This window comes from Lissotriton vulgaris, chromosome 5, assembly GCF_964263255.1.
Source record: "Lissotriton vulgaris chromosome 5, aLisVul1.2, whole genome shotgun sequence".
NCBI lineage: Eukaryota > Metazoa > Chordata > Amphibia > Caudata > Salamandridae > Lissotriton > Lissotriton vulgaris.
In genome coordinates, this window is record NC_141693.1 from 66,466,619 (window position 1) to 66,483,324 (window position 16,706).

General features: G+C 47.3%; 1 protein-coding gene across 1 annotated transcript in view; it reads left to right on the top strand.

The window, feature by feature from the left end:
- The window catches only part of LOC147710189 (E3 ubiquitin-protein ligase TRIM39-like), a 236,764-nt gene that overhangs the window by 108,043 nt on the left and 112,015 nt on the right, over nucleotides 1-16,706 (top strand). Inside the window, exon 3 of the mRNA XM_086919946.1 lies at nucleotides 4,054-4,284. Coding sequence (XP_086776072.1) covers nucleotides 4,054-4,284 — 231 coding nt within the window. The remainder of the gene's footprint in view (nucleotides 1-4,053; nucleotides 4,285-16,706) is intronic.

Below are 16,706 nucleotides of genomic sequence, written 5' to 3' on the forward strand. Positions count from 1 at the left end.
GACCTACCTCACCTGATAACACACAGGTTCCTGCACTAAGCTACAGTGTGACATACCTCACCTGATAACACACAGGCTCCTGCTCTAAGCCGCAGTGTGACATACCTCACCCAATCGAACCTCTGGTGGAGACGATTGGGCGGAACGGGGGATCCATCAAGTTCTTATGTATCTTAGGTAGCATGGTGATCAATGGACTTCGAGGATGTTCTGTGATTAGGTATCTTTTAGTTCTATCGTCTATGACTCCATCAGTTGCAGCTTTGTCAACAATGGTCAGTAGTTCCGTTTTATATTCATTAGTGGGATTACCATCCAGGGGTAAGTAAACATTGGGATCCGTAACGTGTTCTGTAACTTTCTGTTGGTACAGTTCCGTATTGAGGATGACGAGGGCGCCTCCTTTGTCTGCTTTCAAGCATTTGATTAAAGGATTCCGTGCAATGTTCTTTAGAGTGTCCATGTCTTTGTTGGTGATATTCTTGCGAGTCTTTTTACGGAAATTAATCTTAGAGATATCCTGCTTCACCAAAGTCTCAAACGTGTCGATACTTTTGTGGCTGACTGGTGGTATGAAAGTGCTGGGAGGTCGTAGACCCATAAGTTGGTCAGGTTTTGGATCGGTAATGGGATCTAGAACTTTCTCGAAGAAATGTTTAAGTCGAAGTTTCCTTGTGAGTTTAAACGTACTCACGTCCAATTCGAGTAAATGCCTTTTTGAAGGATCCTGGTTTCATAATCGGTAAGGTGGACATTTGAAATATTGATTACTAGCGATTTTTCCTGGTTTTCTTGTTGGGCTTCGGAGGTTGTTGGGTCTCTCCGTTGTTTTTTGCCTGCCCTCTTGCCCCGCCTGGGTCTGCGGTTTTGTCTGGGCCTTCCTCTAAAAAAGACTCGGTGGAGATCAAATCAATGTTTTGAGTTGGAAGCGTTTCGCTGGATGAAGCGGCTGATGTTGATGCCCCCGTAGGGGTTCTCTTCGGTGGTCGGGTGGTGTTGTCACTCCCTCAGGATGAGGTATCTGTGTTGGGATTGTAGGGTTTGTTCCTGCGACGTTGGGCGTACACATCGGCCCACGTATATACCTCTCCAAGTTTATAATCCAAGGTGTCCCGACGGAATTTTCGTAGCTTACGCTCATTTATTTCTTTTGTATGCTTATCCAGTTGCGTGTTGATCTCAGCGAGTGTGGCAGTCAGTTCTTCTGATGTGCTCAATCCTTTTAGCTCACTTTCTATGGTGGTTATTTCGTGAGTGAGTTCAGTCAAAATGCCAGACAGTTCCTCCACAATTAATAGGATGAGATCCAGGCTGCACTTGTTGAGGATGGCATTCCATCTTTCAATAAATGTTTTAGAGTTTTTACAAAGGGACTGTTTTAATGCGATCCGTAGGCCACGGGGGATGCGGAGTACATTCTGGTACTTGATCAAGATGTTAGCATGTAGTTGTTGGTTAATGCGGCGTCTTGACAGGTATAAGAGTTGCTTGATGCATTGTTCCTTTGTCCTGCTGGTTGTAGTTTGGGTTAAGTCTTCATTGATTAGAGCGTATATCCGCTCTGTGGCATCGGTGTCAAAAGCTAAGGTCTCAGCTCGAGCTTCTGTGGATTTAGAAATCTCTTCGTACTGCATGTTGCAAGGTGCGTGCTGCCTGCCCCGAGAACAGTAGAGGTAAATGTAGACTGAGGTGAATGGGCGTGGCGCACAGCGTGGGTCTTTGAAACGAGTTGCTTGAAATAGGTAAACTGAGTACTTGGTTTAAGGTGCTCCTACAGGTGACGTAACTGTTCGCTGGTACGTCCTAGAGGATTGAGGGGTTGAGTGCGCTACAAGGGTGTAGGCGCATCCCTGTGGTGGGCACACTTTTTGTGGAACTGTGTGTGGTAAGACGACACAGTGATTTCCAAAAGGTTAATTCAAATAAAGTTCCACTGTTTAAAGGTTTCGAAGTTTTTTTATTTAGAGTTTTTCATTGGTGTGTTTCATATTATATTCATATGAATTAGGAGACCATCCATTTAATCCATCATAACTGTAAATTGCTCCAATGCATTTCGGACGAGTGTCCTTTCTCAAGGAGCACTGCAACAAAGAGAATATAGGAAGCCAAATCAATGTACGCAGCATGGAAATAAATGAGGCACAGTATTGGTGACTAATGTGTCTCGGCGGATAAAACCTCATGCGCCCAATATTAAAAAACGGAAATGAAAGTAAAACAGTGTCACCCAGGGACGTGTGTGGGCAAAAGTGGTGATGAAGGATGAAGGAGATTATTAAAGGCGATTAAGTCAAGGGTCAGTGCAGGAAAATCTGAGGCGTGGTGGGGTGAAACGTAGCAAGTGGATGATAACGTCAAGCATTGAAAGTGACGGCTCGGGGGAGCCCGAGTGAGGCTTACGTGAACAGGTTTCAGGGTTCTCAGTGGTCCTAAAAGGGAATAGGATCGTCAGTGTTAGAGAAACAAAAGGTATAAGTCGAGCTAAGGGTTGTGGAAACAACGGACAAGCGAGTGAGACTTACTGGGTCCGACGGTTTAACGAAGCCGCGAAGCGGGTTCCGAGAAGGTGAAACTCCGCGTAGCGGGAGGGGAGTTTAACTAAAGGGTAGAAGGGTGATGAAAATAAAAAAAGGACTATGGGGAAAGGTGAAAGGAACAGTGGGTGCGGGCAATGGCCATCTTGAAAGGGAGGGTCAAGCCTGGAGATAGCTGTGAAGGTAGAGAAGAAAACACAGTGAAGGGTAGGGTACACAATTAAAATACAAACAGCAAAGCAAAGTTCATAATGCATCATTAAATGCCGAGGATTGGCATTATAAGTAACAACTTAATTCGGTCCGGTCATTGAGACCAAAGGGTTTCTGTGTTTGCAGTCTATACATCCAAGCGGTCTCTCTCTGTAGCAAAGTTTTGTTGTTGTCTCTGCCTTCTGCTTTGGGGACAATCTCGAGGACCATGTATTTCAGCTGAGCCATGCTGTGGTTGGCCTCGTTAAAGTGAATGGCAATGTTGGACTTGATGTTTTTCGTCCTTATGTTGGATTTGTGTTCGTTCAACCTCGTTTTTATCTTCCTGCTTGTTTTGCCCACGTAGGTTTTGCCGCATGGGCATTTTAGAAGGTAAATCAGGTTAGCAGAGTCACATGTGGCGTCCACATTAAGTTTAATATTGAATCCTCTCATAGGGTGACTGACTGTATTTCCTTGGATCACGTTGTTGCAATTACTGCAATGATGGCACGGTCGTGTGCCAGTGTGAACATACCTCACCTGATAACACACAGGCTCCTGCTCTAAGCCGCAGTGTGACATACCTCACCTGATAACACACAGCCTTCTATCTTGGGATAGGACCAGATATCTAATCAACCTCCTCACTCAACCTCTATAGACACAGTGGACGTAACTGCAGTAGCCAGTGCAGTAACATTGATTTATCTGAGAATTCTCCATTTTGTAGCAGAAGAAACATAATTTAATTATAATTTTGAATGTGAAATTACCACATCAGTGACTGCCCATCACTCGGAATGTGGATCATAGTAGGATACGCCCTCAGCATCTCCTTCTGGGTGAACACAGCCAGTGTCCTGGCAGCACAGGGGCAGCCCGCACTGTCCAAATCTTGTTTCTTTTATCACAAGGGCTGAATCTTCCTGGCCCCCCTTATTTTACATTCTCTCCTGTCTTTCACATCAACCCACACTTGACCTCAGCCAGTCTCTCCACTCAGCCTGTCTCTCGGTCTTTGACTGTCTCTGCCTGCGGTGGGTTCTCTTCCTTGCACTCGCTCCATGGATTGAGCTTCTCTGCAGCTTCACAAATTCTGACCTCTCTACAGTTTGTGAGGTGTCTGAGGGAAGAGGGAGGGTTGAAGTGTGAGAAGGACGGAAGACGGTAGAAGGGAAGGTAGTAAGAGGCTGCAGTTCAGAAATTATGAAACACCTGTTAGTGTTCTGATTTACAGTATCAACCCCTCCACCCTCCCACTCTAGTGACAGCTTGTAGGAAGCTTTTTAATATGCAAACAGCCTTTCTTTGCTTCTGACAGAACAAGCTAACAACTGAGAAGAAGAAAATTGAATCTGAGTTTGAAAAACTACGGCAGCTCCTGAAAGAAAATGAGCAAACACTGCACAGAAGACTGGAGGAGATGGAGAAGAAAATGACCATGATAGAAAATGCAAATATCACTAAACCGGCCATTCAAATCCCCTCTCTCAAGGCCTTGATAACAGAGATAGAAAAGAAGTGTGAGGCGCCGGCGTGGGAACTCCTGAAGGTGAGATACTGTTTGGTAAATACAACAAAAGAAGGAAGTGAAATATTCATATTTTGTGTGCATTATTAAATGTATGTGTGGAACACACATGATTTCCTAGCAGAGTCAATTCACAATGACCTTGTGCACTCTGACAGCTGCACACAATATACAGACATGGATAATTTACATTGTCCTACCTACTTGATGCTGAAAGCCCAATACAATATACAAACAGTGGGATGAACAGTGATGTCTCACAGTGTTATATTCAAGTTAATGCAACACACCAAGCAATTCCAGTGACCTCAATTAACATATGGAGACTGTTAGACCTGTCAGCCCTAGGGTGGTCTTTCCCTATTTTTTTCGCCCTTGCCTCATTTTTTCCACCTTCTTTTTGTTGGCTTTAGGTTTCTGGGCACCTTCCCATTGCTAGGCAATGCTAAGGTGCAGGTGCTCTCTTCCCCCAACATGGCTGCCACTGACCCCTGCTACTGCAGCGTGGGCTTTTTAGACGCACTCTAGTAGCCAGGAACTGGCTGGAACCCTTAAACATTGTTGCAATACCAGCCTGCCTGCCTGCCCATAGCTAGATTGAGGAAGCTCCTGGAACCTTCCAGAATAGGGGATGTGGCCACCAACTGCCCACTGCTAACTGCCAACTGTCACTATAAAAGAAAATGGAGGGAAACTTTCTAGTCAGTTGGGGCATCACTTACCTGGGGGACCCTACGCAGGAGTCTTAGGCAGTAGGGCCTAGTCAGGAACCTATACCACTGGGGGTGACAGGGTTTAGGTGCTGCCCACCAAGCTGTGTGAGGAACACCCGAAGTGACCTGCTGAGAAAAGCCTTCAACTCAACCCCCCCCCTCCTCAAGAAACCAAGAGACTGTAACCTATCAAGGGCGCAGGAACCACCAAGCGCTAAGAACAACCCTGTACTAACCAGGACTGCCGAGGATCAATCAGGTAACCAGCTCCTGTCAGCTGCCCTGCGCTGTCCTGCCTGTGCCCCTGCTCTGTCCTGACTGAACTGCCTTGCCAAGATTGCCTCAGTTCTCTCCTGCAGAGTCCCCTGAGAAGCACTAAGGTTCTTGAGGAGATTGATGCCCTGAGGCGCTATGCCCGCAAAGCGCTATTGTTGAGACTGTCCCAGCGCGGTAATCTGCCAGAGACTGCGGTGCCGCTGAACGGTTCTTGAAGCGCTGTGCCCCTCAAGCGCTCTGGTGTCCATCGCGCAGCACCCCCTGACTCACTGCTGCAGCCCGGGCTCCCCGGTGGGTGCTTTAGAGAGCTGCCCCTTTTTTCCCGAGTGCAGAGGCTGGAGCGCTTGCTGCCGATCACCCGGCCCGGCGTCCCATCATTGCAGGATCGCTGCCTTGGAGTGCGCCTGAGGGCGAGGTTTGCCGCTTCCACCGGCGCGTCCCTGGAGGAGTCCACCCCCCCCCCCTCGTGGGGTGCATAATTGCGGCAGCCCTCGGTGCCAGGAGGGGGCTGCCGGAGTCAGAGTAGGCCGCGCTAGGCCTGAAGGAATCCTCTCACCTCACGTGACGGGGGCGTAGAAACCAACTCCACCCCCGCTTCGCTCCTATTGGGTCCTGACGTCGCGCCCCGTAGGCCGCGCTGCCATTGGCGGCTGCGGGAGCGCCCTTGCTTCCTATTTGTCCCCGAGTGCTGCCAGGCTGAGGAAAGGCCCGGGATCGAGTGAGACACCGGCGCGGGGGCTTGGAGCGAGTTGGGATCCTCTGCCGACTGCACGGGGCCGAGTGAGCCCCCGGAGAGCAGGAGCCCTCCCTTGCCTTCTGATTCCGTCGAAAGGGGCCGGAGGAGGCCCGAAGACCGCAGGTAACGTCCCGGGGGAGAGCGGACAATCCGAGCAGAGCGGGGCCTCCCAGGAGTGAAAAGGAGCCCCCGAAACCGCCCCTCCCCTTGGGAGGACTTGAGACTGGGCCCCGTTGGCCCCATACCACGATAAGAATTGGCCCAGACTCTGGAAGAACCCTAGACCCGAGGCCAGTCGAGTTAACCCCTGCCTGGGGTAAAGTTAAAGGCTCAACTTAGCCCTATACATGTTTAGTGCTGGCTAGTGCCAGGGTTCACTTCTGCTAATGAGATGGTTTACCTTTAACACAATGGTTTACCCCCGAATGGTTAAATGTTGCCCTAAATAGGGATCTGATTATTTCTGGCCTGGTAAAATGGTTATTCCTGATTGATTTTACCTAATGCACCAGTTTACTTCTACTAAATGGAAGGTTGTTCACCCCTGATGCAATGTTCAGAATTACTTGGTGAAATGTTTTCTCTTTCTTAATAAGAGGTGGCCTGATTTGTAGGGAACTGATTATTCCTACTTCATGAAATGTTATTTAAATGTCTTTATAAAGGATTCCTTGCAGGTGCTAACTAGGAGCAAGGCTGTTGCCAGGCCTACAGTTATGTAATATTCAATATTTATGTATTTAAGTATTTATGGCCGAATAACTAAACACCTGTGCTTTTAAGGGAAGGTAATAAGTTATTACTACTGTGATTATTGATTGCCCTGATCTTGATTTTAGATAAAACGTATTTATTTGAATCAAACCTACTGGTGTGGTCTCAGTCTCTGCGTGCACTTATTGTCTCAGTGGATTCGTGTGCTGTGCAGTCGCTTAACACCTAAGCTTCGGGTTCCTACCGGCTCGGTCCATGCAACCCCCGGGGATCTGGTGACCCCAGGTCCTACAGAGACCAAGGAGCAAAATGTGAAAACAGCTGAGCCAACATCTTAGAGAATTGGAAAGAAACCACATTTCTCATCTCTTAGGTAGTTTGAAAACATTTCTGTGCTAAAGCAGTTATTTTTCTCCTGGTACAAGTGTCCACTCATTTTCACGCGCACCGATCTCTTGATAAGGTGAACAGCTATATAATTTAGCATTTGGAATAGATAATGGCAGCTCCCTAGGTTTTCTTGTCACCCCAGATAAAGATAGAGATTGCCACAGAAAACTCCATATTTTGAAGAATAGTGACAATTTTATATCATGGGTAACCCTTGGTTATATTATGGAGTGTTTGAAATGAATGTCCACAAATAGCTGCCCAGCAGCAAAAGAACTTGATTTATAGCTGGATTATCTTGACACCCTACACGGCAACCAAATTCCTCACCAATATGGCTTAGGGTGGGATTAGAGGTATAAACCACCCTATTGTGGTCATATGCTGTCTGCTATTTTTTTTTTACCAGTTTTATTTTTATTTAATAATGATTTATGAGTCCCTTAGAGTAGTACAATGAATCTTTACTAATATCTCACTCAAAGATATGACAAGGAACATCCCTACCTGGTTCAAGAGTCTGTTCTGAAATTGTCTAAGTTGAAGTTGCCTATACTGACCATTAGCTGTCAATGTTGGTACAAACATGTAATTCACCAGTTAGCCTAAACCAGGGGTCTTCAGACTGGGAGGGTGCACCCCTAGGGGGGACACAAGTGATCCCAGTCGGCGCCAAGCACTAGCAGAAAGAAGCATTATGCTGCTAGAAGTACTTTTGTTTTAAGTGGAAAGAAATGAGTAAGACCCCCCTGTTATGGGTCATCACTAGCATCTTTTGTCATTTACATCCTGTCTGGGAGAAGGTTTCAAAAGAGAAGGAATTCCAAATATTCTTCGGAACCCCCTTCTCCATTTCTAATAATCACACTGTGGGTACGTTTACACGTAAGTAAGGCCTGTCTGACCAGAATACTATGTTTGTCAACCATGTATTTGATTGCATTTTTAAAATTGTAGCATAACTTAACTGCAGTGTGGAAATAAGTCTAGACATATTTAAACATGGGCAGTTTAATAGACTAATTGTAGACAATTTTGAGGGGGGGGGAGGGGGCCGGTGATGTTCATTTCCACTGCCGAGGGCGCTGCATTGAAAGGTTTGAAGACGACGGGGGTAAACACATATTCAAATGCATTTCAGCTTCGAGGAAAATTATAGATAACAAATCTATGTCTCCCTGGGTGACCAATTTGGGAATCAAGCCCATCACCAACGTAGCTAAAACTTTGGTGTAGGGGGGAGGAACTACGATGGCAAACAAGATGGCTGCTTAGGCTCCCGGCTCCGCCGACCTCCGTATCCCGCCGCAAGATCCTGCACAATATCCTGATTTTATGCCCAGCCCCTGCGTGCATGAACGGTTCCTCACTCCGATGGTGAAATCCGGGAATTTTTATCGGCCGGTTTCACGGAGTTACACCAAGTTGAAGATTGTGGCCTACTCCAGCGGTGAAGCCAGGGCCTCGAGTATCTGCATGGCCGGGTGGTAGTGTAACAACAACGGCTGAGAGACCCAGGCAGGGTCCGGTCGATCGTAGTGGAGGCTTCTTTTGTGCCCTTGCTTGCTACTGACGGCAGGTGGGGGTTCCCGTCCCGCGGACCCGGTGCCGGCTCCCTCCGGGGTTCGGCGGATCGGGGTCCCGGCCTGCGGCGTTACGCCGGGTGATCGTGGCTGTGGAGAACGACGGGTTACCGTCTACGCTTGCCCTCTCGTGGTCCCTGTCTGTCCCCCCCGGAGACACCAAGTCACTCGGGAGGTGATTGTGATGGGTCTTGGGTTATGACCATTGCTGGCAGAACTCTGGGCGTTTCAATCACAAGTGACTGTCTTAATGAATAAAATGGATGCAAGCCTATCTGGGATGCTACTTATTGTACCGGACCCTGCCCCACTATTGGAACTACCATCTGTAGCCATTCAAGCAGCGGCCATTTTGACTCACTGCGAGGACCCCGTGGGGATGCGAGTATTGGAACCATCGGATGAAGCCCTGGAAGATGGTGTACCAGAGGTTGTGAGTGTGCCACCGCTCCTTCCACCGTTATTGGCTTTTGAGGTATTGACTGGCACCCTACCCCCGGAGACTTGTGTTGTAGACTCTTCTTTCATCTTGTGGTCGTCTCCCCCCTTTTTGGAAACGTTGCGATCCCAGGGCAAGAAACATTGGGACTGTCTTGTTGGGAGAGGGAGACTTCCTGCACCTGAAACTCCCGTGGACTTACTTGCTGCAATTGGTAACGAATTGACTCTCGATGACTTCCCTCTCCTCTATGACTTGATTGTATGCCTTTGGGTCTCGCTGGGGAGGGTGCGTGTGCTGGTCCGGAAGGGTCAGGGGTGAGATTAATCAACTCGGGGCGGTTTGAAATGGTATTAGGACTGTTCGATTTGCAATGGTTTGATTTAAGAGGCTGGGCGATGTCACGGTGCCCCCTAATTTCTTTCATAAGGGTCGCTCCACATCCGTCTCTTTGCGATAGGGGGTGTCTGTTTCTGGCGGGGGCTAAGGGGCTGGGGGCATGTACTACTAGGCCCTCCTCCATTCTTCCTCTTTCTTTCCCTTCTTTTAGGGTTTTAGTTCTTTAGGGCGACAGGCACGCTGCTAGTGGGGTTAGTCTACAGCCATCGGCAGGGGTGCAAGGTGGTGGGTTGGAGGGGGGGTTTATTTTGCCTTTCTTATTTTCTATGGCCTTTTTCTCCCTTCCCTTTCTTTCCTTTCGGGTCAGTATAGTCTGTGTTCTATCCTGATTACACTGTGTTCTGGAATTTAGGTTACTCGAAAGTCCGGGTGGGCAGGCTTTGGGAACCGGCGCTTCCGAAACTGTATCCTGTATGGTTGTTTCACTGCGATTCATAAACATTGGCGCCAGGGTTCCTCATATTGTTGTCTCTAACCGTATATCCTGTTTCTTGGCCTGTCCCCGTCTCCTTTAGCTTAATTGTATGGCACCTGATCCGTCTATTTATATAATATAAAATGAAACCTTTAGTATATCCTGTGACCTATTCATGCATTCCAAGACAAGCTTTATCCTGACTCGCTGCCGGACCTCAGGGCTGTCAGCTGATGAGCTGTGTTACACTGTACTATGATTGGTTATACTTATGACTAGCGGCCGGCCCCAGCGGTTGTAGGCCCATACTTGTACTTTCAGAATGCTGCAATAAAGGTTTAAAAAAAAAAAAAGTTTGGCGTATAGTTTTGCGTCAGTGTTGAGAAATGAAATGGGACCAGTAAGACTCACAGTCCAAGGGAGGCTCATCCTTCTTACAAGAGAGGACCACTCTTACCTCCTGCTAGAACGATGGACCCTGACCAGTTGAAATGACCTCATAATTCAGTCTAGGATGATCTCTTGTGACCTTTTGATCTAACTTCTCTTGTAATTACAGGAAGGGGACTCTTAACCTGTGGATGAACTTATTTTGTCTGCCGATGATGATGGCCCATAACCTGTGAATGACCCTCAAACAATCCTATTACTTTATCTGATAACAGTGGTCCTTTTCTTAGTACTACTCACTAAGGCGGGAGCCCTATTAACTTATGATTTAAATAGACAATACCCAGATGTGGAGAGCAGTACTCTCAAAAATCATAGAATTGTAGAGAAACATGTGAATAACACACAATTTTTTTCATGAAATAAAAAAATATCAATGTTTATTAGAAAGATATTTATCTTTGACACATTCTGAATCATATCAAATGCAAAACACCATTTATGTCATCAATGGTCATGATTTGCTGTAGTAGTCCCTTGTTCAGCTCTTCCTAAAAGCTCTGATGTCACAGAGCATTATATCACAAATGCTGGTCCTTGGAGGGTGATCTGTGAATGAATACAGCCAACACACATCCCACGGTTGTAAACATTGAACCCAAAGGACATCCCAATTATTTCTTTAACAGTTCACAGTCTAGAGTTATACTCCATTTTTAAAGAGGGCACTTTCCATTCGGCAGCTGTCTAACTGGTGTCACCCTCTAAACAGTATGTTTGAGTCCTTATACTGATGTGAACTTGTAATGTAGCCACGCCGCATGCAGGTCATAGACCACTTATCATAAAGAATCCAATATTCCAAATCCTTTGCTCATACCTGGTTCTTCTCCAACATTTTATAGAGGGTCTCCCTTCTCAGCCTCTTCACTCCAACAGCTCACCCCTTTCTTGGATGAATTAATCCGGTAACTGGCCGGAGCTTCACACAAGCAGATCCTTCAAAAGTCCATAACTGCACAAGAGGGGGTCACAGGTCTTTGTTTTTCCTGGGCTGCTGTGATCTCATTTCCTAGATGCTTCCACTTACATGCACTCCTCTAATGCCCCTTCTGCCTGTACCCCTTCCCTGCAGGGCAGTCTTCTTATCCCCCTTCTGCTTGTACCTCCTCCTCCTCCTGGCACAGTTCCAGTACCTCTTCTGCTCATACCTTTTCCTAGGCACACTCCCAGTACCTCTTCTGCTCATACCTCCGGCTGACACACTTCCAGTACCTCTTCTGCTCGTACCTCCTCCTCCTGGCCGATGTTCCAGTACCTCTTCTGCTCGTACCTCCTCCTCCTGGCCACTGTTCCAGTACCTCTTCTGCTCGTACCTCCTCCTCCTGGCCACTGTTCCAGTACCTCTTCTGCTCGTACCTCCTCCTCCTGGCCACTGTTCCAGTACCTCTTCTGCTTGTACCTCCTCCTCCTGGGCACACTTCCAGTACCTCTTCTGCTCGTACCTCCTCCTCCTGGCCACTGTTCCAGTACCTCTTCTGCTTGTACCTCCTCCTCCTGGGAACACTTCCAGTATCTCTTCTGCTCGTACCTCCTCCTGGGCACACTTCTAGTACCTCTTCTGCTTGTACCTCCTCCTCCTGGGGACACTTCCAGTACCTCTTCTTCTCAGTGAGTTGGCCTCTTCCACCAAGGTAGATCCAGCTCGTTCAGCAGGGTTAGGACCCAAGCCACTTGCACCGCTCCTTACTCACCAGTCAAAAGGACTGATGACTCCCCAAGGCCGGCTTCTCACTTGGGGATTTTAATTCACCAACGGCCTCTCTCCAGCAGACAGCTTCTCTATTCTATAGGTAGCCTACAGCTCTCCTTGCAGGAGTCCTTTCTGGGTTTCCCTCACTGGTAAGAAAGCCGGAAATCAGAGATCCTGGCTCTGGAGCTCCTATATTTGTCTCCATCTGTGCTTTGAGTGTCTTGACACAGGTCAAAGAAAATCCTGGGACAGTGCTCTGGGTTTCTCACAAGTTTTTGTTCTAGTTTTTTAGTTGTAGATGAAAATTCAAGAGCTCCTTCTCTGGAGCTGGTTTCAGGCAGTTTTAACATTTTATTTATTAGCACAGACTGGTCAGGTTAAAGTCCTTCTCACTCAATCTTGGCAGGAATTGAGAGTGACGCTGGGTGCCATGACAGATGAAACTGAGGCAAAGGCTCAGAAGAGAGGCCTTCACACTCAACTGCTAGACAGAACTGTATAACTCTTCTGTGGATGAATGTGGCGATTTTGAGGTCACGAGGACTGTATTCTAGGTATGCAGAGAAATCAGGAAAACTCATGGAAACTACAAGTCCCAGACTGCCCTGGGATTTCCTAGTGGGATATAAGCACTTCCTTTCCAAGGGGAAAGTGCTTGTCAATTAATCCTGTTGGAGAATCAAGGAGGGCGGATGGTGTTCCCCGCCGGATCCCAGCGAGAAGAGCACAGCCTTTTGGAAGCCTTTTTTGTCCTGACTTCGAGTGCCTGAATACCGGCTGGTATTGTAAACCCATTTATGATTGTTAGAGAGAAAAGCGCGGGCTCGCCTTTTCTCTACTTGTCCTGAAAGCCTTGGAAACTGGATACTTTGTTTCTGCTTCGGCCAGATAGTAAGTGTAGCCGCGGGGTTATTAGGAGGCGCGAGACGCTTCTGAATTGACACGCGAGAAAATAGAAAGTGTTTCTATTTCTGTAACGCGACCGGATTTTGGACGCGCTCAGGGAAAAACGCTGTTAGTTTGTAGCAAGGTTTTTGTGTAGTAAAGCAGGTACTGAATCTTCAGAGTATAATAGCCTGCTCTTTTGTATTCGAGACATTTGTAGCGTTACCAATTCCACGTTATTATTTCTTGGTGCCAGTGACATTGTATCTTTTTGTGGATAATCCAGCCCCAGTATTGTGGAGGAAACAACAAGAAGGGAGCACGAGTGAAAGTGAAGTGACTTTCTTGAAGGGGACTGGTGCTGTGAAGAGGCCCGTGTTTTGGTATTAGCCTCCTGAACCTGCAATTGTTTTTGGACTTTCCTTTATCGGTATCAGTGAGATAAGTCTGGGATTACACTGGAAATAAAGGAAGGGAATAGAGGAATCCTGGTGAGTGAAGAAAGGCACACGCACAATACAGGAGAAACAGGGGTCAGTGAGTATATGAGTAATTGTGTGTTTTGTCATCCCACTTACAGCCTTGAAGGTATACTCGACCCAGCCCAAAGAGTAAATCAAGTCCCAGAGAGAAGTCGGGGGAACACACCTTCATCCTCTTTCCCTTTTTTCCTCTGGGGTGCGGAGTCTGACAGAGTAGTATATATTCTCTGCTGGGTTCCGTATTTTGAGGAAATAAGGGGCTTAGTGTCAGATATCGTCTCTGCTTGGCCACAGGACAAGGTTAGTGGTGTTCTTGGAGCTTACACTACTGCCAATCACGACAGATTGACAAGCCCAAGTGTACGAGCCCGGCCTAGACGATGAATATAGAAAGTGTGTTGAACTCTGTGGTAGAGAGCCTTGCTGCTCTGCAACAGGAGGTCACTACTTCTAGAACGGAGAATCAGGTGTTATATAAGGAAGTGGGGGTGCTTCGGACAGAAGTGGCAGGGTTAGCACGTAAACAAACAGGAGGGGCGTCTTACATCAAGCCAGCCACATTACAACCCCCTGCATCTGCGGTCTCTCAAGGAGCTGAAGGGGGGGGGGTTTCTCTGTCCTCCTCAGACACTTCCTCACCTCCTGACACTGTACCCACCGTGCATGTGATACAAAGCACGGGTATTCCTCTTGCGCCCCCTGAGAGGTTCTATGGGGATCCCCGTAAGTTTGAGACCTTCCTGAACCAGTGTAGGTTACACTTTTTGTGTAAACCAGGGGTGTTCCAGGAAGATGGTGCAAAAACGGCGTTCATGATGTCATATATGGGAGGCAATGCATCTAGTTGGTCGATTCCCTTGGTGGAGAGAAACGATCCTGTGCTGCACAATTTCGAGGACTTTTGTTTAGAACTCCGAAGACTTTTTGATAGGAAGCTACACATGTTGTCCCTGGATAGAGAGCTATTAACATTGCGCCAAGGGTCTCAAGATTTGCTTTCTTACATCACCTTGTTTAATCGATTAGTGGTTGAAACAGAGTGACCCACGGCTAAAAGAATATCTATCTTCTATCAAGGACTAAGAGGGGAGCTTAAAGACGTGTTGGCACAAGTAGTGCAGCTTCCTTCTACCTGTGAAGAGTTGATCGACCTGACAGTTCAATTGGACCACCGTCTTCTGGAAAGAAGGGGTGATAGGAACAGAGGAGAAGGACGTTTCTTCTATCCCCGGTTCAAGAATACCACAGAGGAGCATCCGAAATCGCCTGATGGGGTAGAGCCTATGCAGATCGGAGGTATAAGGGGACCCCTCTCAAAGGAAGAGAAGGAGAAGAGAAGAAGACTGAAGCAATGCCTGTATTGTGGCAAGGGAGGCCATTTCATTAAGGATTGTAGGGCGAGGAATGCCTTGCCGGGAAGATTCCAAGGGCCACATACCCAAGCGATGATTCAAGCAGGAAGACCGGCGGAAAACTAGAACGCCCAAATCAGGAAGAGGTCTCTGCCTTGGGTTGTCAATTACAAACGATCTCACCAATACTTGCAAACACCTTGCATCCCGCAGTAGCTCATATGAACCTGAAGGTCACCCTGTGGGTTAATTCTCGTGAAGCTATGGAAATCGATGCATTACTGGATTCAGGTGCTACGGGCAACTACATCGATCAAGAATATGCGATGAAGATAGGAATCGTCTGCGAGAAGAAGGACAAACCGGAGTTAGTGAAAGCAGTCGATGGGACTGTCTTGTCATCGGGCCCTGTGTCCTATCATACACGTGCGTTATTGATGCAAACGAACCAGAATCATCAGGAACATATACAATGTGATCTGATTGACGCGCCACAGTTCCGGCTCATCCTTGGAATGCCGTGGTTGACCCTTCACGATCCTAAGGTTAGTTGGGCGGCGCGAACCATCACTCTATCATCGGATTTTTGTAAAGAGAATTGTAGGCAAGCTTTGCCTGACCTGGAAATGAATAACATCATGCCCTCTGTGTGTTTGGCAACAGAGTGTACCCGAGGACACTATTGCTGCGCCACGGTTCTACCTGAAGAATACAAGGCTTACCGATCATTGTTTGACAAACAGAAGGCAACGGAGTTACCTCCACATCGAGTGTATGATTGCCGTATTGATCTCATTCCGGGAGCAGACATACCGTGTAGTCGAGTATATGCCTTGACTGAAAAAGAGACGCGGTATCTGAGGAATTACCTCGATGAGAATTTGGCTACGGGATTTATTCGGCATTCTACATCGCCTGCCTCATCCCCCATGTTTTTCATCCCGAAGAAGGACTGCGACGAACTACGACCATGCATCGATTACAGATCCATCAATAGAATGACCATCAAGAATCGATATCCGCTCCCTCTTATACAGGTACTGTTGGATCAATTGAAGGGTGCCCGTTTCTTTACCAAGCTCGATCTTAGAGGGGCGTATCATCTGGTCAGAGTCAAGAAGGGAGACGAGTGGAAGACGGCGTTTCGAACAAAGTTCGGGTTGTTCGAATATAGAGTGATGCCATTCGGGCTCTGTAACGCCCCTGCCGCCTTCCAATATTTCATGGATGAAGTATTGAGAGGTTGTCTAGAAACCTTTTGTATCGTGTATATCGATGACATTTTGATCTATTCGTCGACCCTTCATGAACATGTGGAGCATGTGAAGATCGTTCTCAGGAAGTTGCAACATCATTCCTTGTATGCCAAGCTTGAAAAATGCCTGTTTCATGTCACGGAGGTCGCATTCCTTGGATATGTCATCAACGCCAATGGATTCCAAATGGATACTAGTAAGATTGAGGCGATCATCGGATGGAGTACGCCTACAAATGTGAAATCCGTTCAAAGTTTCCTTGGCTTTGCCAATTACTATAGACGGTTCATCAAGGATTTTTCAAAGATAATCCATCCCATCTCCAGCTTGTTAAGAAAAAACACACCGTTTGTATGGAACCAAGAAGCTGCTATCTCTTTCCAGTATCTGAAAGATCAGTTTACCCAAGCTCCCATCCTTCGCCATCCGGATCCTCAAATACCCTTCGTGTTGGAAACGGATGCTTCGCAATATGCGATAGGGGGTATCCTATCACAACGCCATCCTGACACTGGTCAACTGCATCCTGTTGCCTTTTTCTCCAAGAAATTGACGCCTTGCGAGATCAACTATTCCATCTCGGATAAAGAACTCCTGGCGATTAAAAGGGCATGTGAAGAATGGCGTCACTATCTATTGGGAGCTGTTCACACAGTTGAA